A 27,297-nucleotide genomic window follows, 5' to 3' on the forward strand; every position below is an offset into this window, starting at 1 on the left:
TAGCGGCTTAAGTTTTCGCTTTATTATGTAAGCTGTTTGAACTAGTAGATCTTACTAGGTGTCACAGCTCAATGTAAAGATTTTCAGATATTGGTGCTTTTAGAGAGAGACACTTCCTATCTGCATTTTAGATTATGCAGAGCTAAACTTGTTTTAGAATCTTATGTTTACATTCTATACCAGTTCTTATCTAAATGTAATCAGACTGTACAGCAGTTAGAAGTCATCTACCATGTATATACTATTTCTTCTGTCTCATGAAAAATATACTTGTACGTGTGTAATTTTTATTAGTGCTGATGCCATATTTGTTGGATTAGTTTACAGCGACAGCTCTCCTTTTATTGAGAAGATTCAAGCATTTGAAAACTTTTTCACAAGGCGTATTGATTTATACGATAAGGTAAAGTTCTTGCATAACAAAGCTACTAGTCCACCTTTATGTGTCATCTTATTGAACCATGTATTTGAGGTGCTAGTGATTGTGGTTATAGACACTGGACTGCCTTGGTCCAGCTGCTAGCTTCCCACTTACCAGCAGTGTGGACTTTGGTGAATTACTTTCTTTTGTGTGTTTTCTCATCTATCATTAGAGTATGAGAGTATTATTAATACCTACCACAAAGGGTTGTTAAGAGACATAAATAAGTTAATACATTTTAAATATTAGAACTGTGCTTGGCACAAAACTTGTAGTACTTATTATCACATATTCTTTTTTTAATTTTTGAATGTTATTTTATTTATTTTTTATATAGCAGGTTCTTATTAGTTATCTGCTTTATACATATTAGTGTATACATGTCAATCCCAATCTCCCAATTCATCCCACCACCACCACCCACCCCCGCCACTTTCCCCACCTTGGTGTCCATATGTTTGTTCTCTACATCTGTGTCTCTATTTCTGCCCTGCAAACTGGTTCATCTGTACCATTTTTCTAGGTTCCACATGTATGCGTTAATATACGATATTTGTTTTTCTCTTTCTGACTTACTTCACTCTGTATGACAGTCTCTAAATTCATCCATGTCTCTACAAATGACCCAATTTCGTTCCTTTTTATGGCTGAGTAATATTCCATTGTATATATGTACCACATCTTCTTTATCCATTCGTCTGTCGATGGTCATTTAGGTTGCTTCCATGACCTGGCTATTGTAAATAGTGCTGCAGTGAACATTGGGGTGCATGTGTCTGTTTGAATTATGGTTTTCTCTGGGTATATGCCCAGTAGTGGGATTGCTGGGTCATATAGTAATTCTATTTTTAGTTTTTTAAGGAACTTCCATACTGTTCTCCATAGTGGCTGTATCAATTTACATTCCCACCAACAGTGCAAGAGGGTTCCCTTTTCTCCACACCCTCTCCAGCATTTGTTGTTCGTAGATTTTCTGATGATGCCCATTCTAACTGGTGTGAGGTGATACCTCACTGTAGTTTTGATTTGCGTTTCTCTAATAATTAGTGATGTTGAGCAGCTTTTCAGGTGCTTCTTGGCCATCTGTGTGTCTTCTTTGGAGAAATGTTTATTTAGGTCTTATGCCCATTTTTTGATTGGGTTTCTTTTTTTATTACTGAGCTGCATGAGCTGATATTATCACTATATTAACATTATATGCTTCCTCAAAGTATGTGATTGAATGCTCATACATGGTAAAAAAGCAATCATTATTTTCATACCTTAATATTTTATAGGATGAAATAGAAAGAAAGGGAAGTATTTTGGTGGATTTTAAAGAACTGACAAAAGATGACGAAATAGCTAAATTGACACCAAATATAGCAAATGAATTAAGGGATACACCTGAGAAAACCCTGGCTTGCATGGGTCTGGCAATACATCAGGTAAGTGTTGATTTTGTGAGACTGTTGTCAAAATTTTAAAGGAAGATTTCACAGTAACAGTACCTTCTCTAAAAGATTCTTAGTTTCTACCAACAGACCTTTGCTAGAACTGAAAGGTTGCTATCCTGTCAGAGGAAGACTTCATAGGCATGGTGGGGTTTAGGGTGGGTCTTAAAGTGGTACTGAGGACTGGACATAGAGCAGAAGAGGTCAGGGTATCCAGGCGAGGGTTTATTACAAAGATTCGTTGCAAAGATGTATACACTGCTAGTGACCCAAGGCTGGGAACCTTGGCTGTTGTCTTCAGACTCCTCTTGCTCATTAGTTTTTTTTTTTTAATTAATTAATTAATTAATTAATTTATTTTTGGCTGTGTTGGGTCTTCTATGCTGCGCACGGGCTTTCTCTAGTTGCGGCGAGCAGGGGCTACTCTTTGTTGCGGTGCATGGACTTCTCACTGCGGTGGCTTCTCTTGTTGCGGAGCACAGGCTCTAGGCGCACGGGCTTCAGTAGTTGTGGCGCGCAGGCTCAGTACTTGTGGCTCACAGGCTCTAGAGTGCAGGTTCAGTAGTTGTGGCACACGGGCTTAGTTGCTCCGCGGCGTGTGGGATCTTCCCGGACCAGGGCTCGAAGCTGTGTCCCCTGCATTGGCAGGTGGAGTTTTAACCACTGCGCCACCAGGGAAATCCCTCTCATTAGTTCTTCATGTCTAAACTACCACATCCTTTCACTTCTATTTCTAAAATATCTCTTAAATCCACCTCTTTTCCATGCTTACAGCCTCTGTCGTAAGACTTCATTATCTTTCCTTAACTGTTGCCATACATGGTAAAACACGATTTGTCCTTGGAAACTGTGGTGACTCTTTCCTGCCAAATGATATCCAAACCCTTTGTGTGGCATTGAAAGCCTTCCATAACCTGGTTCAACTTCCTCTCCCTGCTCTCCTAAATTCACTGCCATCCAGCTAAACTAAGCTCCCTCTAGGATTCTTACACGTGCTGTCCATTTGGCATAGAACGCCCCTTGCCTCACATGTCCAAATGTCTTGGGCCTAACTCAGTTGTCACTCTGAAACCTTTCTCATGACCCCTTTTCAAAACTCACATGGTTTTTTGTCTGTAAATCTTTATTGTAGCAATTATAGCTGCATATTTGCATCTCATTTTTTCAGACTGGCAGCATACTGATTTGTATACAAGTAGATGTTAAATATTTATTTTACTTAATGTCAAATGCCAAGGAAGTAAATATTGGTTATTTCAAAAGTCATCTTTATTTTCTTTATCTTAATCACTGAATTTGGAGAAGTAGAAAATATTTTTTCACCAGAATCCATCCAGAATAGCTTTGGGGGGCTACTGTAAGGACTTTTAATACTAGGTTTAGTTGACACAGAAGGGAGCAGACAGGGATGCTGGAGTTTTCCAGTCCAAGGACAGCAAAACCCCAGGTTAAACATAATCCACTATAAAATAAGTAATCATAATTAAATATCAGAATTTTAAAGGGCAGTTAGAGTTCTGTTAATATGCTGTTCTGAACTGTTTATATTCTTTTTTTTTTTTTAATCAATCATCAATTTTATACACATCAGTGTATACATGTCAATCCCTATCACCCAATTCAGCACACCACCATCCCCACCCCACCGCAGTTTTCCCCCCTTGGTGTCCATACGTTTGTTCTCTACATCCGTGTCTCTATTCCTGCCCTGCAAACTGATTCATCTGTACCATTTTTCTAGGTTCCACATACATGCGTTAATATACGATATTTGTTTTTCTCTTTCTGACTTACTTCACTCTGTATGACAGTCTCTAGATCCATACACGTCTCAACAAATGACTCAGTTTCGTTCCTTTTTATGGCTGAGTAATATTCCATTGTATATATGTACCACATCTTCTTTATCCATTCGTCTGTTGATGGGCATTTAGGTTGCTTCCCTGACCTGGCTATTGTAAATAGTGCTGCAGTGAACATTGGGGTGGATGTGTCTTTTTGAATTACGGTTTTCTCTGGGTATATGCCCAGTAGTGGGATTGCTGGATCATATGGTAATTCTATTTTTAGTTTTTTAAGGAACCTCCATATTGTTCTCCATAGTGGCTGTATCAATTTACATTCCCACCAACAGTGCAAGAGGGTTCCCTTTTCTCCACACCCTCTCCAGCATTTGTTGTTTGTAGATTTTCTGATGGTGCCCATTCTAACTGGTGTGAGGTGATATCTCATTGTAGTTTTGATTTGCATTTCTCTAATAATTAGTGATATTGAGCATCTTTTCATGTGCTTCTTGGCCATCTATATGTCTTCTTTGGAGAAATGTCTATTTAGGTCTTCTGCCCATTTTTGGATTGGGTTGTTTGTTTCTTTAATATTGAGCTGAATGAGCTGTTTATATATTTTGGAGATTAATCCTTTGTCCATTGATTCGTTTGCAAATATTTTCTCCCATTCTGAGGGTTGTCTTTTCGTCTTGTTTATGGTTTCCTTTGCTGTGCAAAAGCTTTGAAGTTTCATTAGGTCCCATTTGTTTATTTTTGTGTTTATTTCCATTACTCTAGGAGGTGGATCAAAAAAGATCTTGCTGTGATTTATGTCAAAGAGTGTTCTTCCTACGTTTTCCTCTATGAGTTTTATAGTGTCCGGTCTTACATTTAGGTCTCGAATCCATTTTAAGTTTATTTTTGTGTATGGTGTTAGGGAGTATTCTAATTTCATTCTTTTACATGTAGCTGTCCAGTTTTCCCAGCACCGCTTATTGAGGAGACTGTCTTTTCTCCATTGTATATCTTTGCCTCCTTTGTCATAGATTAGTTGACCGTAGGTGCATGGGTTTATCTCTGGGCTTTCTATCTTGTTCCATTGATCTATGTTTCTGTTTTTGTGCCAGTACCATATTGTCTTGATTACTGTAGCTTTGTAGTATAGTCTGAAGTCAGGGAGTCTGATTCCTCCAGCTCCGCTCTTTTCCCTCAAGACTGCTTTGGCTATTCAGGGTCTTTTGTGTCTCCATACAAATTTTAAGATGATTTGTTCTAGTTCCGTAAAAAATGCCATTGGTAATTTGATAGGGATTGCACTGAATCTGTAGATTGCTTTGGGTAGTATAGTCATTTTCACAATATTGATTCTTCCAATCCAAGAACATGGTATATCTCTCCATCTGTTGGTATCATCTTTAATTTCTTTCATCAGTGTCTTATAGTTTCCTGCATACAGGTCTTTTGTCTACCTAGGTAGGTGTATTCCTAGGTATTTTATTCTTTTTGTTGCAATGGTAAATGGGAGTGTTTCCATAATTTCTCTTTCAGATTTTTCATCATTAGTGTATAGGAATGCAAGAGATTTCTGTGCATTAATTTTGTATCCTGGAACTTTACCAAATTCATTGATTAGCTCTAGTAGTTTTCTGGTGGCATTTTTAGGATTCTCTATGTATAGTATCATGTCATCTGCAAACAGTGACAGTTTTACTTCTTCTTTTCCAATTTGTATTCCTTTTATTTCTTTTTCTTCTCTGATTGCCGTGGCTAGGACTTCCAAAACTATGTTGAATGATAGTGGTGAGAGTGGACATCCTTGTCTCGTTCCTGATCTTAGAGGAAATGCTTTCAGTTTTTCACCGTTGAGAATGATGTTTGCTGTGGGTTTGTCATATATGGCCTTTATTATGTTGAGGTAGGTTCCCTCTATGCCCACTTTCTGGAGAGTTTTTATCATAAATGGGTGTTGAATTTTGTCAAAAGCTTTTTCTGCATCTATTGAGATGATCATATGGTTTTTCTTCTTCAATTTGTTAATATAGTGTATCACATTGATTGATTTGCATATATTGAAGAATCCTTGCATCCCTGGGATAAATCCCACTTGATCATGGTGTATGATCCTTTTAATGTGTTGTTGGATTCTGTTTGCTAGTATTTTGTTGAGGATTTTTGCCTCTATATTCATCAGTGATATTGGTCTGTAATTTTCTTTTTTTGTAGTATCTTTGTCTGGTTTTGGTATCAGGGTGATGGTGGCTTCATAGAATGAGTTTGGGAGTGTTCCTTCCTCTGCAATTTTTTGGAAGAGTTTGAGAAGGATGGGTGTTAGCTGTTCTCTAAATGTTTGATAGAATTCACCTGTGAAGCCATCTGGTCCTGGACTTTTGTTTGTTGGAAGATTTTTAATCACAGTTTCAATTTCATTACTTGTGATTGGTCTGTTCATATTTTCTGTTTCTTCCTGGTTCAGTCTTGGAAGGTTATACCTTTCTAAGAATTTGTCCATTTCTTCCAGGTTGTCCATTTTATTGGCATAGAGTTGCTTGTAGTAGTCTCTTAGGATGCTTTGTATTTCTGCGGTGTCTGTTGTAACTTCTCCTTTTTCGTTTCTAATTTTATTGATTTGAGTCCTCTCCCTCCTTTTCTTGATGAGTCTGGCTAATGGCTTATCAATTTTGTTTATCTTCTCAAAGAACCAGCTTTTAATTTTATTGATCTTTGCTATTGTTTTCTTTGTTTCTATTTCATTTATTTCCGCTCTGATCTTTATGATTTCTTTCCTTCTGCTAACTTTGGGTTTTGTTTGTTCTTCTTTCTCTAGTTCCTTTAGGTGTAAGGTTAGATTGTTTATTTGAGATTTTTCTTGTTTCCTGAGGTAGGCTTGTATAGCTATAAACTTGCCTCTTAGAACTGCTTTTGCTGCATCCCATAGGTTTTGGATTGTCGGGTTTTCATTGTCATTTGTCTCTAGGTATTTTTTGATTTCCTCTTTGATTTCTTTAGTGATCTCTTGATTATTTAGTAACGTTTTGTTTAGCCTCCATGTGTTTGTGTTTTTTACGGTTTTTTCCCTGTAATTCATTTCTAATTTCATAGCGTTGTGGTCAGAAAAGATGCTTGATATGATTTCAATTTTCTTAAATTTACTGAGGCTTGATTTGTGACCCAAGATGTGCTCTATCCTGAAGAATGTTCTGTGTGCACTTGAGAAGAAAGTGTAATCTGCTGTTTTTGGATAGAATGTCCTGTAAATATCAATTAAATCTATCTCGTCTGTTGTGTCATTTAAAGCTTCTGTTTCCTTATTTATTTTCATTTTGGATGATCTGTCCATTGGTGTAAGTGAGGTGTTCAAGTCCCCCACTATTATTGTGTTACTGTCGATTTCCTCTTTTATAGCTGTTAACAGTTGCCTTATGTATTGAGGTGCTCCTATGTTGGGTGCATATATATTTATAATTGTTATATCTTCTTCTTGGATTGATCCCTTGATCATTATGTAGTGTCCTTCCTTGTCTCTTGTAACATTCTTTATCTTAAAGTCTATTTTATCTGATATGAGTATAGCTACTCCAGCTTTCTTTTGATTTCCATTTGCATGGAATATCTTTTTCCATCCCCTCCCTTTCAGTCTGTATGTGTCCCTAGGTCTGAAGTGGGTCTCTTGTAGACAGCATATATATGGGTCTTGTTTTTGTATCCATTCAGCAAGCCTGTGTCTTTTGGTTGGAGCATTTAATCCATTCACGTTTAAGGTAATTATCGATATGTATGTTCCTATGACCATTTTCTTAATTGTTTTGGGTTTGTTTTTGTAGGTCCTTTTCTTCTCTTGTGTTTCCCACTTAGAGAAGTTCCTTTAGCATTTGTTGTAGAGCTGGTTTGGTGGTGCTGAATTCTCTTAGCTTTTGCTTGTCTGTAAAGCTTTTGATTTCTCCATCGAATCTAAATGAGATCCTTGCTGTGTAGAGTAATCTTGGTTGTAGGTTCTTCCCTTTCATCACTTTAAGTATATCATGCCACTCCCTTCTGGTTTGTAGAGTTTCTGCTGAGAAATCAGCTGTAAACCTTATGGGAGTTCCCTTGTATGTTATTTGCCATTTTTCCCTTGCTGCTTTCAATAATTTTCCTTTGTCTTTAATTTTTGCCAATTTGATTGCTATGTGTCTCGGTGTGTTTCTCCTTTGTTTTATCCTGTATGGGACTCGCTGTGCTTCCTGGACTTGGGTGGCTATTTCTTTTCCCATGTTAGGGAAGTTTTCGACTATAATCTCTTTAAATATTTTCTCTGGTCCTTTCTCTCTGTCTTCTTCTTCTGAGACCCCTATAACGTGAATGTTGTTGCATTTAATATTGTCCCAGAGGTCTCTTAGGCTGTCTTCATTTCTTTTCATTCTTTTTTCTTTAGTCTGTTCTGCAGCAGTGAATTCCACCATTCTGTCTTCCAGGTCACTTATCCGTTCTTCTGCCTCAGTTATTCTGCTATTGATTCCTTCTAGTGTAGGTTTCATTTCAGTTATTGTATTGTTCATCTCTGTTTGTTTGTTCTTTAATTCTTCTAGGTCTTTGTTAAACATTTCTTGCATCTTCTCGATCTTTGCCTCCATTCTTATTCCGAGGTCCTGGATCATCTTCACTATCATTATTCTGAATTCTTTTTCTGGAAGGTTGCCTATCTCCACTTCATTTAGTTGTTTTTCTGGGTTTTTATCTTGTTCCTTCATCTGGTATGTAGCCCTCTGCCTTTTCATCTTGTCTGTCTTTCTGTGAATGTGGTTTTTGTTCCACAGTCTGCAGGATTGTAGTTTTTCTTGCTTCTGCTGTCTCCCCTCTGGTGGATGAGGCTATCTAAGAGGCTTGATGGGAGGCTCTTGATGGGAGGTGGTGGGTAGCTGTTTATAGTCTTAACTTCATATTCTCTATAAAAGAGTTCTGCTTCAAGAAGATATCTTGTTTTCAAACTTTTGAGTAAATGTCTGTCTTGTCTAGGTGTTAACTAAGGATCTTGAAAGGCATGCAGCTGAGTTACAAGCCCAAGAAGGATTGTCTAGAAATGGGGAAACAATGGTAAATGTGCCACACATTCATACAAGGTGAGGAATTTGCTGATATTGAATTATTATTCAGAAAAAGGCATTAAAGACTATTTAAGAGTGAGAACCTAATTTTATAAAGCCAAAGAAATCAGTAAAAAGCATATGAGTTTCTTGCTAACTCATTGGTCATCACACCCAAGTGAACCTGCTGAATTTGAAGAGATCGTGATAGAAATAAGCTTTTTCTGCCTAAATAAGTTGATTTGTGAACCTGCAAATTTTTGTAAGCATTGATTTTGGATGTATGCTTATTAAGACCCTGCTATTTACCTTTAATAATCCATGTGATACACTAAGTGGTGTGATTAAATTTTGTTAAATTTATTAGATTTCTATTAAACACAGAGAACAAATGGAATTTTTTCTTGAATTCAACTTTTTATTGTATTATAAGATTTTAAATTCTCATTAGAAGAGATGAATAAAGTAATCATCAAGGTTGTTTGTTTTTTTTTCCTTAGAATTTAAAAAAGACATTTCCTAACATTTCTTGAAAAAGAAGTTGGAGACTCAGAAGTTGCTGAATCTGAGACTTTCCTTTTGGCATTATTTTTTTCCTTTTTCCCTAGAGAACAGCCAATGAGACAAGAGGAAAAGGGAAGATTTAACTTTTTTTATTTTTAAGAATGACTTAGTACTTGTAAAATTCCTGATATATATGGGGGTGATATGGTTTGAGAATTCCATAATTGCTTCTAAAAGGGACTTGTGAAAATGCAGACAACCTCAGCTTTCTGCTCATTGTAAATGTATAGATAAATATGTTCCTGTTTTTGTTTTTAGGGTATACAACTATGAGCCCTTAACACAGCTCAAGAATGTCCGAGCAAATTACTATGGAAAATACATTGCTCTGAGAGGGACAGTGGTTCGTGTCAGTAATATAAAGCCTCTTTGTACCAAGATGGCTTTTCTTTGTGCTGCATGTGGAGAAATTCAGAGTTTTTCTCTTCCAGATGGAAAATATAATCTTCCTACAAAGGTGATACCATGTTCTTTAACTACTTCCTTCTTTATCTTGGTAAAGAAGGCAAATCAATTTACAGAAAACATTTCCCAGTGTTTCTAAATACAGAGCTTATTTTTATTGTTTATTTTCAGTTTTTTAATTATAAAATACTTAAAGGTACAGAAAATAAATATTTGAAACATCTCTACCCACCACTCAGAATTTACATTTTTCCAGTTCCAGCTGTATCTTGAAAGAGGTAAAGCATTACTGGTACAGCTTTTGTCTTTTTTTACCCCTTGCTTGTACCATTCCCAGAGACAGTCATTATCCTGAAGTTAATTTGTATTCTTTCCATTCATATTTTTATATTTTGACTTAATAGGTACACATATTGTTTTCTTTCCTTTATTCTGCTGTTGGAAAGTGATGCATTCCTTTTTTGTTAACTTTTTTTTTAAACTATAAATTTTAAAACTATAGAAAAGTGTAGAGAATAATGTAACTAATATCTGTATACTACCATTATGAGTTGGCAAATATTTAGCTAATTTTTTTAACAAAAAATATTAAGTGTTATAGAGGTAAAGTCTCTTTGTTTCCCTCCTCTGTTCCATTAACTTTGTTCCACCCCTAGAGCCACTATTCTGAAATCAGCATGTATTCCTCAAGTCTACATTTTCATACTTGACTATATATGTAGGATTTGTTTTGTTTATGTTTACGTAAATGATATACTGAATGTAACAAATTACAACTTTTTTTCATTTGGTTATTTTGGAGTTCTACCTATCTTAATACATATCTAATTCTTTCATTTGTTGGGTGGAGTAAATGAATAGCCACTGTTTATCCATGCTTTTGGCAGACATTGTGCTGTTTCCAGTTTTTCATAATTTCAAATAATGCTGCAGAGAACATTCTTGTACATGTCTCCTTAGCAGAGGAATTTCTCGGTTATATGCTATGCTTATTTTTAACTTTTTTAGATGTTGCCAAAGTACTTTCCAGAATGTTGGTGTCAACTTACACCCCTGCTGGTGGTGTCAAGTGATTACCATTTCCCCATATTTTCATTAACACTTGGTATTGTTAGGTTTTTAAATTTTTGCCAGAGTGGTGGATGTAAAATGGTATTTCATTTTTAATATGAATTTCTGTGATTTCTGTTATGTTTGAGCATCTTTTCACATCTTTATTGGCCATTCAGTTTCTTTCTTTATTGAATTTTCTATTCATTTTTCTGTTTATACTATTGATAGGAGTTCTTTATGAATTCTAGATACTGAGCATTGATTTCTTACATTATAGATATTTTCTCCCAGTCTTTAGTTTATCTTTTAACTTTGTGGTACATTTTTTTTTTAATTTATTTATTTATTCATTTATTTAACTTTTGGCTGTATTGGGTCTTTGCTGTTGCACGTGGGTTTTCTCTAGTTGCTGAGAGCAGGGGCTACTCTTTGTTGCAGTGCGCGGGCTTCTCACTGTGGTGGCTCCTCTTGTTGGGGAGCACGGGCTCTAGGTGCACGGGCTTCAGTAGCTGTGGTTCACGGACTCTGGAGCATAGACTCAGTAGTTGTGGCGCACGGGCTTAATTGCTCCGTGGCATGTGGGATCTTCCCAGACCAGGGCTCGAACCCGTGTCCCCTGCATTGGCAGGCAGATTCTTAACCACTGTGCCACCAGGGAAGTCCCTACATTTTTTGTTTTAGAGTTTTATCAATACATTTTGACATGGTTAAATTGATCAGTCTTTTTCCTATGACTTTTACATTTTCTGCATGGCTTAAGAAGGCCTCCCTCACTCACTCATTATAAACATCTCTCTTACATTTTCTTCCAATACGTTTAAGTCTTGTTTTTTCTATTTAGATCTTTCGTCCATCTGAAATTTAATTTTTTGAATGGCATGAAGCTAAGGATCTAATTTTATTCCTTTAGGTGGAAAGCCAGTTGTCACCATTTATTAATTAAGCCCTCTGTTTCTACTGATGTGTAATACATCATCTGTAGTACACTGTGCTCCTGTAGACATGTGAGTCTGTGTTATTTCACTGGTCCTGTACCAGGTCTACACAATCCTATTTACATTGACCTTATTAAAACTTTTGATAAGGTAGGAAGACTTGCCATACCGATTCTTCTTTTCCAGAGTTGCCTTTATCATCCTTAGACTTTAATAAGTTTAACATTTATTACATTTTTACTCAGATTGAAATTCCTAAGGCTTCCTCTTTTAGGAAGAACAGAGTATGTTAGATTCAGCTATTGGTTCTGAATAATCAATGGTGTTGGTAAATGGGTGTCACCTACTATTTCGGCTTAAGATTCAGGACTGCCTTTAGGTCAGAGAAGTCAGATTTTTTTTTTTTTTCCTTTGGCTCTGCTCGTTTTGTGGAATCTTAGTTCCCTGACCAGGGATTGAACCTGTGACCTCAGCAGTGAAAGCACAGTCTTAACAACTGGGCCTCCAGAGAATTCCCTGGCAAGGACAGAATGTAAATCCTGATTTAAATTGGATATTTTCTGTAAACATTATTTTGTCAAGGTATTTCCACGCCCTCTAATACAGTAGGTAGTAACGCTGACTTGATTACTCGTGTCTGAACCTCAGTGAATCAAAGTGATTAGAAAGACAGTTGTTCCAGTCACTATTGCTGCATAACTAATCACCCTATGGCCTAGTAGCTCAAAATAACAACAATCATTTTATTATTTCACATGGTGTCTGTGGGTCAGGAGTTTGGAAGAACTGGTTGTCTGGGTACTTCTGGCTCTTGGTCTCTTATGGAGCTGGAACAACAAGCGACTGGACTGACTGGGCACTGGCCAGCATCTCTCCTCCGCGTTATCTTTCTGTGTGGGCTGGTTTTGGCTTCTTGCACACAGTATGGCAGCTCAGGACGCTCATTCTGCTCACATGACTGCCAATAGCTTCAAGAGACAGAGGTCCAGCTGACAGGCAGAAATGGCTTTGCCTCTTTTGAGGCAGCCTCAGAGGTCAGGCAGCATTACTCTGTCACATTCGGTTGGTTACAAAGTGAGTCACAAGCCTGTCCACATCCCAGGAGGGGGAAATTAGACTCCAGCTCTTTATAGGGGAGTGGCAAGGTTCTAGAAAGGTTTGAAGGGAGATACTATTACAACCGTATTTGGAAAACACAGTCTGCCACAGTCTCTGTATTTATAAATGCATCTTGAGGTACAAACAGCAAACAAATGACTTACGAAAACTTGAACACAACTGACTTACATGTTGAGGACTGCCTGTGTGGTACAATAAATATTATACTATACAAACAGTGCAAAAGGAGGTTAGATAGGAGAATTGGGGATTAAAGAAGACCCAGGAAAGGCTTTTGAAAAGGAGAGGATTGGGGCTGGGTATGTGGGACAGGATACAAGGGAATGTTCAAGGATTGGGAGACTACTTGGGCACAAAGGAAGGAATAAGTGCTTGGTGTGACAGGTGTGTAAAGAGACTTGCATACCCACAGCAGAAAGAATAAGAGCAGTCATCAAGAGGGACCAGCTGAAAAAGTGCCTCAAAAACAAAATCAGTACAGAAGGAAATAGAAAGTCATTGCAGCTTTTAGTTCATCTTCCTTTAATACCATTCTGGGACCAACTTTTAAACCAATACTAAATGAAGCATTTTAACTTGAATTTTCCTGAGATATGATTGTAGTTTATCAAAATTTAAATGCGAATTAATCTTGTTGCAGTGTCCTGTGCCTGCATGTCGAGGGAAGTCATTTACTGCTCTCCGAAGCTCTCCTCTCACAGCTACGATGGACTGGCAGTCAATCAAGTAAGCAATCAGACTATTAAATAAAAGGCAGGTTTTAGAGCTCTCATACTGCCAAGTAAATCTACAGTATTCCTGTATTATACTTTGATTCTTATCTGTAGATTGTGATAAAGTATATAGTAAAAGGTTTACTTGGTGCAGAGTTATGTGTTGGAGTGACAATTGTCTTTATTTGAGATTCGTTTTCTATCAGATTCCAGAAAGGATTTAATGTGCAAGTATTATGTCCTTTTGCTATTGGGAAATCATTTTATATCTCATTTATGTGACTCATTGAATTGGATGTATATATAAGCAAAGCTGTATGTTTCGTTCCATAATGTGATATCCTAGAAATAATATTGTTTTGAAGTTTTAAAATAGAGAATCCCTTAGAAATAGATATGTTTCATTTTATGTTCACAGTATCCATGAGACATTTTCTATAGGTGATTAAAAAAAACTGGGTTTTTTTTAAAGTCAGATAGTTTTCTCTATGTGTGTATATTTTTAACAATTTATTCCATTTTTTTCTGGCTGTAGTCCCATAACTTATCCCTAAATATAAAATAATGGGTAGTTTTGAAGTCAGGGTGCTATCCAGGAAACTTGGCTGAAACAGATGGTCTTTGAAAACTAAGAACATAGGGGAAAAGTGAAGTAGATTGCTACCAAGCCCTGTCCTAGCTTGACCTCCTAATGCCCTATAAAAACCAAGACCAATATATACAATAATTAACTGTGCACTATGCTGAGATCTTTACAGACACTCCATTTTATAAAAGATGAAATGTTTAAAACTCTTGAGTGTGATCATGTGGGGGAGCCTGGTTTCCAGCCCATGTCTATAGCACTTTCACCACTGAAGGGGGTGGTGAGGGCCTTAAAGGTGCTATAAGGTTCACAGTAGATGCATAGAAGATTCGGAGTGACTTAATTATTTGAACAAAATTTCTTTGTTTTCAGGTAAAAATAGACTAAAAATAGGCTTAAATATTTTAACTGGATTTGAATGATCATCTCCTAATGTTAGGAAATCAAACTTAGGGGTAGATGACTGAGAAAAGGAGGACATTTAAATCCTTTTCTTGAGTTTTTAAAAGTAAGGTATTGCTCAGGTTCATTTTAAATGAGTTAGTTATAGTAAAACTTTGTTAATGCAATATTAGCTTACATAATTAATTGTTTTATTCTATTACTATATAGGTATATAAAATGATTTTTTGCCCTAGAAGAAAGGCCTCCTTCCTGCCATATACAGTAAATTCAGTTTCAGTTTTTTCTGAGCCCTAGCTTGGATGGCCATAAGGAGTTAAGTTATTGTTTCTCAACTAGTGCATTGAAATGTTTGGATGAGTCAAGGTGACAGCTTTATTGTGTATATCAGAATCGGAAGCCTTAACAGTTGCAGCAGTCCCAGTTCTAGAAGTTCACCTGATGAAGACAGTCACAGTATGTGCAGAAATAGCTTGCTGAAAGTATGTTTTCACAGTGTTGATAACCAAAAATGGAGAATAACCTAAACATCTGAAGAAAATATTATAAAAAGGATGATACTATGAATTATTGTGTAGCCACTAATTATGATGATGTAGGAGAGTGTTTTGAAATGACATCCAAAAATGTTTACAATGAAGTTAGTGATAAAGCAGGTCACAGAATGTTCTCTACTGTACAATACTGACTTTATTTAAAAAAAAAAAAAAACACTGGTAAATACAAAAACATGTTGAGAATATACTGTCTGGGAGGTGAGATGAAAGTAATTGTTATTTTCTTCTTTCTGTTTATCTGTGTTTTTAATTTTTTACAAAGGTGACACATAGAAATATGTGTTCTTTTAATAAGAAAAGTCAAAAAGTATACTGTTTTTCCTTTTTTTTCTTGGCTGCTTTGGGTCTTTGTTGCTGCGTGCGGGCTTTCTCTAGTTCTGGCGAGTGGGGGCTACTCTTTGTTGCAGCGTGCCGGCTTCTTATTGCGGTGGCTTGTCTTGTTGTGGAGCACGGGCTCTAGGCATGCGGGCTTCAGTAGTTGTGGCTCGCAGGCTCTAGAGAGCAGGCTCAGTAGTTGTGGCGCCCAGGCTTAGTTGCTCCACGGCATGTGGGATCTTCCCGGACCAGGGATCGAACCCGTGTCCCCTGCCTTGGCAGGTGGATTCTTAACCAGTGCACCAGCAGGGAAGTCCCTAAAAATATACTTTTTTAAAGCAAGGTGACCTTAGCATGTTGTGTCACTCTGACACTTCTCATTGCAGTTCGCCAGTGTTTAAATATGCATTGAGGGTGAAAGTAGTGGGTAACCATGGAGCAGGGTTTGTACTTACATTCATCATTTAAGTGATTAAATTAAAAAGTTTTAAAGTAATGTGTATGTTTTTAAAAAGTCAATCAGCATAGAAGGCCACAGTTCCCACAACTTCTTGTTGCCTTATACATAATTCTAGATAACATTCTTATGTCTATTCCTTCACTTTACTCATCCACTCTGTGAGCTGAGGATGTTAGAGACATGGTACCTGCTGTCCCTTCTCCCCCTTCCACCTCTAGACTTTTTTCTGTATGACGTTACATTTAAATTGTCAAGGTTTATTTCTGTTTTCTAATGAGAATTATCTTCCATGTTTTATTCATAGGTCGTATCTAATGAAACCAACAAACAGCACTTACATTTTTATGATAACGTAAATATTGTTCAACAAAGAATCAAGTCAGGTGATCAGATGCCAAGAGAAAGAATGTAATTTGTGTCACTGGGTTGTTTTGTTTTGTTCGCTTTTTGCCCCTTAAAGGAAAATGATCCAAGCATCAAAATCAAAATGGATTCTTTTCTTATACTCCACTGAATTATCCCATATTTTAATATGCTTCATATTTGGACTATAACTTTGTTGTTTAGCACTTTTCCTACTCTTCGTCATCTTTTTATCCATGGTGTTCTGAAAACGTCTGAGTCTATCTAATCGTGTCTTCATCCTGCTTGATACTGATTGGCCCTTCAACTCTAGAATATCTATTTTCTGTGTTCTCTCTTTGGGCTTCTTATCAGGTGTATCCATTCAGTTGTTTGTCCTTCACCCTTTGTTTTCTTTATGCTCTTTTCTAGACTTTTTTGGCTTTTGCTTGTATCCCTTCTATAAGTGTTTGATTTTTGTATACATGTCTTTAATTTTTCTGATCTCACACTTGTTTTCCAATAGTTTCTTTTTCATAGCAGCTCATTCTTGTTTTATGATGGTAACATTTTCTCAGAAACTCTTAAGCAGTTTTTTCTTTGTTTTTAATGCTCTTCTCCTTCTTTAATTATTGCCATTTCATCCTCAAATATCTGATGAGGAATGAGAAATTATTTGGAGTAGGTAGGATAGGTTTCCTTTGCTATTTTTTAGGTAGGAGTTTTTCTTCAAAAAGCCTCATCCCTGGATAGAGGGTAGGGTTTTGACTACCAGATTTTGCTTTATGAATGTGTTTTTGAATTTGGCTTGGGCTCCTCAAATGCCAGAATGAGGAGGCTTATGCTGGAGCTCTGATATCCTCTCTGGACACCTTAGTTCCCCTCATAGAGTAGATGGCTCTGTTTCCTTAAAACAGTGCTCTGGTTTTTGCCAGGTGGGAAAGCCTGATGGCTTTCCTGGGATGCCCTCATTCTTCTCCTACCCACCTATCCACCCACCTTCCAAATAATTTCTGAACAGCTATTCTGTGACTTGTCTTTCAGTTGATTATCCTGTTTTGTTTCAGCCATCTGCTCCCACTCTCCATTCCTGCCACCTCCAACTTAGAAGCCTCTCTAGGGCTGAGAACATTGGCTCCCACTTCTCTTGTACCCTTGCAAATTTTTCCCGTGTGTATTCTGGAATTCATTTTATTTTGTCGATCAATACTTTCCCATTTGCTGTTTTATAAAATTTCATTAATAGCTCTTATTTGTTGATGGCACCTCTGCATGCCCCAAAACTTCTCTTCACTCTTTTAGTGACTGTTATTTTGGTGGACACTTTAGAGGGAAGGTAGGCAAATGCATGTGCCCATTCTGCCATCTTTAATTGGAAATTGCTGAAGTAGTTTTAGATATACCATTGAACTTTTTCTTTTTTTTTTTTTTTTTTAAACTAACTGCCCTTTATCTAGCTCAGCACCATGTGGACCCTGAATAGTTAATATGTTGACAAAATAACCCAAAGTCAGTATATGTACTGACTGAAAATTGTTTAACTTTTTAGAATCCAGGAGTTGATGTCTGATGATCAGCGAGAAGCAGGTCGGATTCCACGAACAATAGAATGTGAGCTTGTTCACGATCTTGTGGATAGCTGTGTCCCAGGAGACACAGTCACTATCACTGGAGTTGTCAAAGTCTCAAATGCTGAGGAAGGTGTGGTATAACTTTCCTCAATTCGATTGTCCCTCAGTAGTTTGTCAGCATTCATCTTTTCCCTTTTTAAGATACTTCTGAATTTCCATTAATTTAAAGAACTTGATTCTTATATAGGTGAAACTTTTCCTCTAAAATAAAAGTTTATTTATAGCTCACCATGCCTTTCTTCTACATTCTACTTGAATCTTTGTAGGGAAAATGAAAATACCAATTATTGTGTATCATACTTTGAAATTTACAGGTTCTCGAAATAAGAATGACAAATGCATGTTCCTTTTGTACATTGAAGCAAATTCTGTTAGCAATAGCAAAGGACAGAAAACAAAAGCTTCCGAGGATGGATGTAAGCATGGAACATTGATGGAGTTCTCACTTAAGGACCTTTATGCCATCCAGGAGATTCAATCTGAAGAAAACCTGTTTAAACTCATTGTCAAGTATGTATGAGGTTATCTCAAGTTTTATTTTATCATGTGCATGTTGGGAGTGCTCTTGGCTACCAGTAACTGAAAACTAGTCAAAATGTTTGCAAATTACAATTCATTAGACATCTTTAGACCTGTGCAGCCAAGTCATTGAAAGAAGGAGACTAAGGGGTGAACTGCCTACATAATATTTAAAGAAGGGATAAAATTTCATTTTTTCAGTTCAATTCAAAGAATCAGAATAAATAAGGCCATATATGAATATATGAAGTATTATGTTGAATATAAAGAAGTATTTTACATTTGTCAGTTGTATAAATAGGAACAAACAAAAAGGACAAGGTGGAAGAGATATAATCCAGCTAATCACCCATTTTTGTACAGCCTGTAAGCTGAGTGGTTTTTACATTTTTTCATAGCTGAAAAAAATTAAAAGAATATTTCATGACACACAAAACTACATGAAGTTCAAATTTTGCTATCCATAAGTAAACTTTTATTGGAACACAGCCACACTTGTTCATTTACATAGTATCTGACTGCTTTTGAGCTACAGGGGCAGAGTTGAGTAGATGCGATAGAGAATGGCTCACAGATATTTATGTGTTTGTACCTTTACAGATAAGTTTGCTGATCTCTAGTTGAAACAATAAGGAAAATTTACTATATCACACAATCTGGTTACTTAACAGAAGAGTCATGGGACAGTGAATTACAAAGTCATTTCAACTACTTGTGTGTAGGGGGTCGTTTGTTTACTTTTAAAAAGCAAGAAATAGATTCACATCGAAGTCACTTACTATTGATAAGTATTTCAGAATATTTTTTTATTTCCGTGTTATTGCCCTGCAGTAGAGAAGAAGCAGTGTAGAGGCGTTTTTGCTTTAGTGATGACGAGCCTTTTCTAGAAGATAAACCTGAGTTAGAATCTTGCTTCAGCCACTTCCAATGTGATCTGGGGCATGTTAATTTCTCCTTCATTTTTATCTTCTTAAAGTAGAAATAATAATACCTGCCTCAGAAGGTTGTTCTGAAGATTAAATGAGATTTCATGATGTACTTAACATAATTAACACAATGTGCTGTTATTTTGAAATATTTTGACAAATTTTTGGATAATTTTGAAGAAATAGGAGAAAATGAGAGAGACCGAATAGTAACTGTACCAAACAGGTAAAGAACTGAGGTTTTGAAGTTCATTGTATTAGAAAAATTGATCTTGTCACACTTTTCTCTTCACCTAGGCTTTGGGCTTGAGGAGAATTTAACAGTTTTTCTTTCTGCCTTTAATATGTTAATTAGCAAGCTGGGAAAAGTATAGCGTTCCTCAGAGGTTCTTTGTCCTTAAACCCTCAGAGATGTCCTTTGAATAGATGGCCATCCAAACCCACCCTGGGAGAGAGGGTGCTCTGAGCTAGGGTGGCGATGTGATCTGGGGATAAATGATGGAGTGGTCTGTAGCAAGTGGCCAAGGAACACCCTGGTTGAGGACCAAAACACCTCTTTGATTGGTACCTCTTACCGGTCATAAATAAAAATGAACATTTGCAGTGGTCCTTCTTCTGTCATACTTAAGGAAGATAAGTTAGTATGAAAAACCTGGATTTCCTTCCTACAGTTTGCTTTTACCTTTTAGTTCTAAGTTTGTGATTCCAACATCAAAACTTGAATTTTTCATGGTCCTCCATTTGTGAATCTTGCAGGGGTTGGCAAACTAGGCAGGCTGCTTGTTTTGGTAAATAAAGTTTTTATTAGAGCACAGCCCCACCCATTTATTTACAAATTATTGATTGTTGACTTTGACAAAAGTTGGATAGTTGTGACCCAGACAGTAAAACTGAAACTATTTACTTTCTGGCCCTTTAGGAAAAATGTTGTCAACCCTTGCTAGATTAACAAATTGAGGCCTGTGAAAAGAGAATGGAGAAGACAATAGAAGGCTGTTTTAGTTTAGGTTTCTTCAGAAGCAATGATTTGCATAAATGTAGTTTCTTTGGGAGGTGATCCCCAGAAATACTGGGAGGGGAATGAAGAAGTGAGACAGAGAAGGGAGGGCAGTTAGTGTATGATACCTTAATGGAGGCTTAATAAAGGCTTAATCCTTCTGAGGCCTCTGGGACACTTGACTGTAGAGCTAGCCTCAGTATTTTTCCATCTAAGGGCCTAGATTTGGGGCTGCTCCTGAGAATATTAGACACCCTAGCACTTCTGGCCTGCCCAGCCTGCCTGCTGATGATGCTTCTGCGGCCAGAGAAAGCCCTTTGGCAGACAGGTGCAGGTGCTTGGTAGGAGGCCAGCAGTGATCATGCAGGAGCGCGCTGAACAATGACTGCCAAGGGGAAGTGGCAGGACACCAACTTCTGTGTTGACATGTATTAACAGGGATAATGATTCACAGTTAACTCTGATTATATCTCTTCCTCCCTGTCCTTTTTGTTCCTGTTTATACAATTGATAAATGGGAACTACTTCTTTATGTTCAACATAATACTTTATATATTCATATATGGGCTTATTTATTCTGATTCTTTGAACTGAAAAAATGAAATTTTATCCCTTTATTATGTACTCAGTTCACCCTTTAGTCTCCTTCTTTCAGTGACTTGGCTGCACAGGTCTAAAGATGTCTATTCATGTAAAATATAATATAATTCTGTATCCTAAAGCCTAAAGTAGAAGACCATGATTATGATCTTTTTTTTTTTTTTTTTTTTTTTTTTTGTGGCGGTCCATGTGGCATGAGGGATCTTAGTTACCTGACCAGGGATTGAACCCGCGCCCCCTGCATTGGAAGCGTGGAGTCTTAACCACTGGACCGCTAGGGAAGTCCCTATGATGCATTTTAAAGGCTAGTAATATAAATGCTTTACAAGTGTCCTGTCTCCCTTACACAGGCACACTTTTTAAAACATTCTTCCCTTTGTAGATTCACCAAGAATTTTGATAAATTTACTGTTAGAATAAAATTTCTTGAGTTGTTTGAGGAGATGTACATTTTTTATTTTTTACTATTTTGATGCTAAAGAAAGCAAGTTAAGCAAATTGTAAAGTAGATCTTCTAGTGTATCACTGAAATGTAAGTTAGAATTTATAAGTCGTATTCTGTTTTTCAGCTCGCTTTGCCCTGTCATTTTTGGTCATGAAGTAAGTATTTTACTTCATCTTTGCTCAAAAATACATAAATTTGGCAAAAATAGTATATAGAGATTTCACAAAAAATAGTCATTTCTGTTGGCTAGTTATTCATATTTTATTTTTATTTATTTAAAGCAATAAAGTTTAGTATTTTTTTAAATTAATTTATTTATTTTTGGCTCCATTGGGTCTTCATTGATGTGCACGGGCTTTTCTCTAGTTGCAGCGAGCAGAGGCTACTCTTTGTTGCGGTGCGCGGGCTTCTCATTGCGGTGGCTTCTCCTGTTGCAGAGCATGGGCTCTAGGTGCACGGACTTCAGTAGTTGTGGCACGTGGGCTCAGTAGTTGTGGCTTGCAGCCTCTGGAATGCAGGCTCAGTAGTTGTGGTACACACGCTTAGTTGCTCCACGGCATGTGGGATCTTCCTGGACCAGGGCTCAAACCTGTGTCCCCTGCGTTGGCAGGCGGATTCTTAACCACTGCGCCACCAAGGAAGTCCCTCATATTTTAATATGAATCATTATTCTCCATAAATGGATGATATGAGAGATAAACTACAGTCCCTTGTAGGAATGGTCTTTTTTTAAAGTGACTCTGGACACTGTAAATGTTAAAGCAGAACTAACAAAGATTTCTCAGTTTTGTGGAATGGATTCAATGCCTGGCAAGGTAGGTCTTCACTCAGTGACTTTTAAGATACCTGATTTTATATGCTTTCTAATTTTCACTTTTTAATCATTTACATTAAAGAAGTTTATATTTTTAGACTTACTTTTCTTAGGAAAAGAAAAAAAACAAAGTTCAGTCATGCTTTTAAAAAAAAGAATCCACACACAAATGTTGTAAACATAGGAGGAGCACCCCTTTTGCTAGTCATCTTTATGTTTTTCTCACTTGTTTTTGTTTTTTCTCTCCTTTCACATCTGAGCTTGTTAAAGCAGGTTTGGCATTAGCACTCTTTGGAGGAAGCCAGAAGTATGCAGATGACAAAAACAGAATTCCAATTCGAGGAGACCCACATGTCCTTGTTGTTGGAGACCCAGGCTTGGGAAAGAGTCAGATGCTACAGGTAGGAAATCAGACATTTAGTATTTGACCTTTTGCTTGTAAAATGCATGAAAAATTCACAAGTGAATTTTCTTTAAACATGCAGTGTTTGTGTTCCAGAGGGTATTATTTGTCGGGTAGTGTGAGTTGGGGTTTGTGTGAGTAATATATAATTTGTATCTGGCCATCCTTTCAAATCGAGCCAGTCTCCTGTCACTCAGGCTGCACAAGCATGCTGCTCTGTTAAGATGTCAACTATTGTGAAATATTAACCATTTCCCTAACCCCCTTTTTTGTATCCAGCATTGCTTTGCTAGTCTTTGTTGTTGTGACCTCACCTATGAAAAGAATAGTTAAAGAAAGTAAAGCAGGGTCACCCGTTATCTCTTCATACAACTACATAAACACTGTATTGGGCTTTAAGAATAGTCTGATAAAGGGAAGAGATCTGTCCTATCCATCTCCACTGCTTCTTTCTGAGTCTAAAACAAGGAAACTTCTATGACCAGTCTGTTGTTGGTCCCCAAGATGATTTTGGCTGTGCCAATCAGAGCCTAGTAGTTCTCCCCTCCAGGGCTTATGCTGGCCCTAGAAGATGCAGCTGGTTGGAGTGCTTGTGGTTTCCTTGGAGTGACACCTGGTAAGCCAGCAATGCATATCACTATCACCTTTGGAGCTTTTCGAAAATACCGTGGCCTTCCCCAGTATTAAGAATTAAGAATCTCTGGGTTAGGGTCCTAGCATCTACCTGTTTATAAACACAGGTTATTCTGAAGTGCAGCCAGGATTGAAAACTCTCGATCTCATTGTATTATAAACCTACTGTCCTTCATGTCAGAGGACATGCTTATTTATTCCCTATGGCTGAGTGTTAAATCAGTTATCATTTTAATTCCTAATCTGATATTTATTTAATCCTGTGTTTCCCAGTTTTGTTCATTTTGGCCAATTGGGTCAACTTTTTTTAAAAATTCTGTTCTGAACCCATGCTATAAGTCTGACAACTGAGGCACAGAGTACCCAGTTATAGGTGAAACAGAGTTGATAGTAAAAATGAAAACAGTATACTTGGGTAGAATATGCATGTAAAAGTGCATGTCGGGATCTGAATGGCATGTAAGTCTGCTAGCCCCACTAAGCCAAGGTTTTTAAAAATTAGGCTAACACTAACAGTTATGAGTTGTTTATATTTTTAAATTATGTTTTCCTTTGACCATTTAGCAAGCCATCATACTCTCAAACTAACAACTAAGGAATTACAAGTAACAAAAATAATGATAGCTAACATTTATTTAGCTAGGCACCGAAGCATCACTTGGGTTATGTGCTACACAAGTCCAGAGCACACTATTGACATAGATAACAGTGTATAGAGTGCTGTCTCCTAAGGTGGTGGGGTGCACAGCTGTGTACAGCGGCCTTGCACGGGGCATGTATTGTATGCCAGGTACCAGGTTAAGTGTCTTGCATATACGATCTCATTTATTCCTCAAGGCAGTATGTGATAAAATGTAAGGAAGCTGAGGCTCAGAAGAGGTTCAAGAGCAGCACCACCAGTAGATGCGTGGTAGAGCCAGGACTTAAACAGGTCTGCCTGACTCCAGAGATCCATGCTTATAGCTGTTGTGTCCTTTATTCTGTCGTGCCGTATCTTGTTTACTCAGAAGGTGAGCACTAGTGAGCCATTTTATTACCTGATGTTTAAAGAAGCATTGGAGTCTCTGAAACTAAACTTAGTACTTACATTTTTTCTATTTGAACTTGAAAATGAAGCATAAAATGGAATTGTGTAGAGTATTCACATGACCACAGACTTCAAAATCAGGCTGCCTGGGTTTGATTGAATCCTGACGTCACACCTTCATAGGTGTGTAAGTTACTCTCTTCAGACCTTAGTTTCTACACCAGTAACAGAAGTGCTACCTTCGTCTTACTGTGGTGGTGAAGATTGTACAGTAAAGCTCTTAGAAGAATACCTGGCATATAGCTAATATTTGTGAGCAACTACTATAGCTATTATTTCCCTTTTACTTTGGTTGATTCTCTTAAACTCTTTGTTTCATTAGGCAGTGTGCAGCGTTGCTCCACGTGGTGTGTATGTTTGTGGTAATACCACAACCACCTCTGGTTTGACTGTAACTCTTTCAAAAGATAGTTCCTCTGGAGATTTTGCTTTGGAAGCTGGTGCCCTGGTACTTGGTGATCAAGGTAAGAGGCCAAAGCAAATAATAATTTTAGGACTTTTTTTTTTTTTTTTTTAAGCCTTTTCCTTTTCAATTAATTTCTTTACAGTCTGTTCCAAGAGTCATTTGGACAGCACCGTCCCAACCAGTGAGTTGAGAATGAGTGCCAGAAAAACTAGAAATACACATCTCATCATTTTGTTTGTTTGTTTTTTCAGGATATGATGGATAGTTTATAAGAAATCTAGTTGGAAGGCTCAGCAGGAAGAGATCGCCAGTTGGGCTTTGCTACCTAAATTTCTCTTTGTGATGCTTTAACCCTATTGGGAAAACATATTCCTGTGCATGTATCAGGCAGTGCCTAGGTTCCAGTCCAGCTGAGGTCATTCATTCCTTCCAGTTTGCCAGTGACATCACATTTCTAAATCCAGTACCTGTCAGCCATGTTTGACACAGCTGATCACTGCTGCCTCAATGAATACTGTATCTCCTTGGTTTCAAGGACACTGCACTCTTCTGGTTTTCCTCTTACTTTTATTCACTGTTCAGTCTCAGTCTTTACTTGTTCTTCGTCTCCCCAGCGTCTTAACTGGTTGGCTCCTCAGGATACTTAGTTTTTGTACTATTTTCTTCTCAGTCTGTACTTACCTTCTTGATGATCTTATCTAGCTTCATGACTCTTTACCTACGTATATCCTGAAAATTTCCAAATTTATGTTTCCTCTCCCTTGAACTCCAGGCACATATTTCCCCTTGCCTATGCAGTATCTCTACAGCTTTCTCAAACTTAGCATGTCCAAAACCAAAGTCTTGATCTTCCCCTTTAACCTATTCTTCTTACAGTTTTTTCCCATCTTAGTAAATGACACTTCCATCCTTTTATTTGCTCATATCAGAAAACGTGAAGACATTCTTGACTTTTTCACATACCTCACATCCAGTCTGTCGGCAAATCTTGTTGGCTCTACCAGATATAACCAGCATCCAACCACTTCTCCACTGCTGCTACCCCAATCCAAGACACCATCATCTCTCACATGTATCATTACTGTGATCTCCTAGTTGGCATGCCTGTGACCACCGTTGCCCTTCCTATTGTTTTTAACAAGGCAGAGCAATCCCATTAAAACTTAGATCACATTATTCTTCTGTTCAAAACCCTCCAGTGCCTTCCCATCTCACAGAGTGGAAGCCCAAGTTTGATAGTGGCCCAGGCACCTTTTAATCACCTCTTTTGCCTTGTTACCTGCTACTTTCCTCTTACTTCCTCTTCCCCAGCTACACTGGCCTCCTTGCTATACCTTGAATACCACCAGCACTCCAGGCACATCACATTCCTGCATTGCAGCCTTTGTACTTTGGAACCTTCTTACCCCAGATAGTCTGCAAGGCTTATTTCCTTTCCTCCTTCAAATTTTTGTTCAAAAGTCCTGACCCCAGTGAGGCCTTCCCTTAGCACCACATTTTACACTGTAACCACCACCCCCCACCACCAGCAGACCCTGTTCTCCTACCCTACTCTACCTTTCTTTCCAGAGCATTTCTTACCTTCTAATATACCATATGGTCTACTTTTTTTATTGTCTGCCGCCCAATACTGAATAGAATGTAACCTTCACAAGGACAGAGAATATTGTCTTTGCAGTGCTATATCCCGCGTGCCTAGAACATAGTATTGATATATAAAAAGCATTCAGTAAATATTTGATGAATGCATAAATTCAACAAACATATATCTGGTTATTATATAGCTCATTAGAAGTGACAGTATTTTTGCTAGGTTACTAGGTGAAGAAAATAATAAATAGGAAGAGGTTACTCATTGTTAAGGTGTCACACTTTCCATTAAATAGAAGTTGAAGGTGATACAGGGTTTAGCTGTGCAGATAGCTAATGTGATTTAATAAGATGCACAGTGTTAAAAGTCCATGGCTGTGGCTTCCCTGGTGGTGCAGTGGTTAAGAATCCGCCTACCAATGCAGGGGACACGGCTTCGAGCCCTGGTGCAGGAAGATCCCACATGCCGCGGAGCAACTAAGCCCGTACACCACAACTACTGAGCCTGCGCTCTAGAGCCTGTGAGCCACAACTACTGAAGCCTGTGCTCCTAGAGCCCGTGCTCCGCAACAAGAGAAGCCACTGCAATGAGAAGCCTGTGCACTGCAACGAAGAGTAGCCCCCGCTTGCTGCAACCAGAGAAAAGCCTGCATGCAGCAATGAAGACCCAACGCAGCCAAAAAATAATAAAATAAGTAAAATAAAGTAAAAAAAAAAAAAGGTCCATGCCCTTCTCTTTCAAATCTATGTAGATAAGCCAAGCACTATGATGGTAAAAATATCACTGTTAAAATACAAAAGAATATTAGTCAGCAGAGACCAGATTCTAGAAACAAATAGAATCCTACTAAATAATAAATAGGATCCTACTAAAATCTTTACTGAAGACTTTCAGGGGAAAAAAATGAGAAATAGAGCTGTTTTATAATATTTCCCTTCTTCGATATCTAATGAAATGACCAAAAAATTGTTTGGAAAAAAAAGCAACAAGATATACCAATTGTAGCCAAACAAGAAAAAGAGTAAAATTTTCACAACTTAAACTTTATGCTTTAAAACCAGGGGTTGGCAAAGTTTAGTCCACAGGTCAACCCACCTTCAGCCTATTTTAGTGT

At 37.6% G+C, this 27,297-nt stretch overlaps 1 protein-coding gene across 2 annotated transcripts in view; it reads left to right on the top strand.

Annotated features, from left to right (window-relative positions):
• MCM8 (minichromosome maintenance 8 homologous recombination repair factor) overlaps nucleotides 1–27,297 on the top strand; it is a 42,695-nt gene that overhangs the window by 5,546 nt on the left and 9,852 nt on the right. For both annotated transcript variants that reach the window (XM_059895923.1, XM_059895924.1), the window contains exons 4-13: nucleotides 321–403; nucleotides 1,699–1,848; nucleotides 8,613–8,716; nucleotides 9,503–9,701; nucleotides 13,397–13,482; nucleotides 17,681–17,832; nucleotides 18,077–18,272; nucleotides 21,374–21,404; nucleotides 22,324–22,464; nucleotides 24,509–24,650. In XM_059895923.1, the coding sequence (XP_059751906.1) occupies nucleotides 321–403; nucleotides 1,699–1,848; nucleotides 8,613–8,716; nucleotides 9,503–9,701; nucleotides 13,397–13,482; nucleotides 17,681–17,832; nucleotides 18,077–18,272; nucleotides 21,374–21,404; nucleotides 22,324–22,464; nucleotides 24,509–24,650 (1,284 nt within the window). The remainder of the gene's footprint in view (nucleotides 1–320; nucleotides 404–1,698; nucleotides 1,849–8,612; nucleotides 8,717–9,502; nucleotides 9,702–13,396; nucleotides 13,483–17,680; nucleotides 17,833–18,076; nucleotides 18,273–21,373; nucleotides 21,405–22,323; nucleotides 22,465–24,508; nucleotides 24,651–27,297) is intronic.

Source organism: Balaenoptera ricei, chromosome 15, assembly GCF_028023285.1.
Source record: "Balaenoptera ricei isolate mBalRic1 chromosome 15, mBalRic1.hap2, whole genome shotgun sequence".
NCBI classification, from domain to species: Eukaryota; Metazoa; Chordata; class Mammalia; order Artiodactyla; family Balaenopteridae; genus Balaenoptera; species Balaenoptera ricei.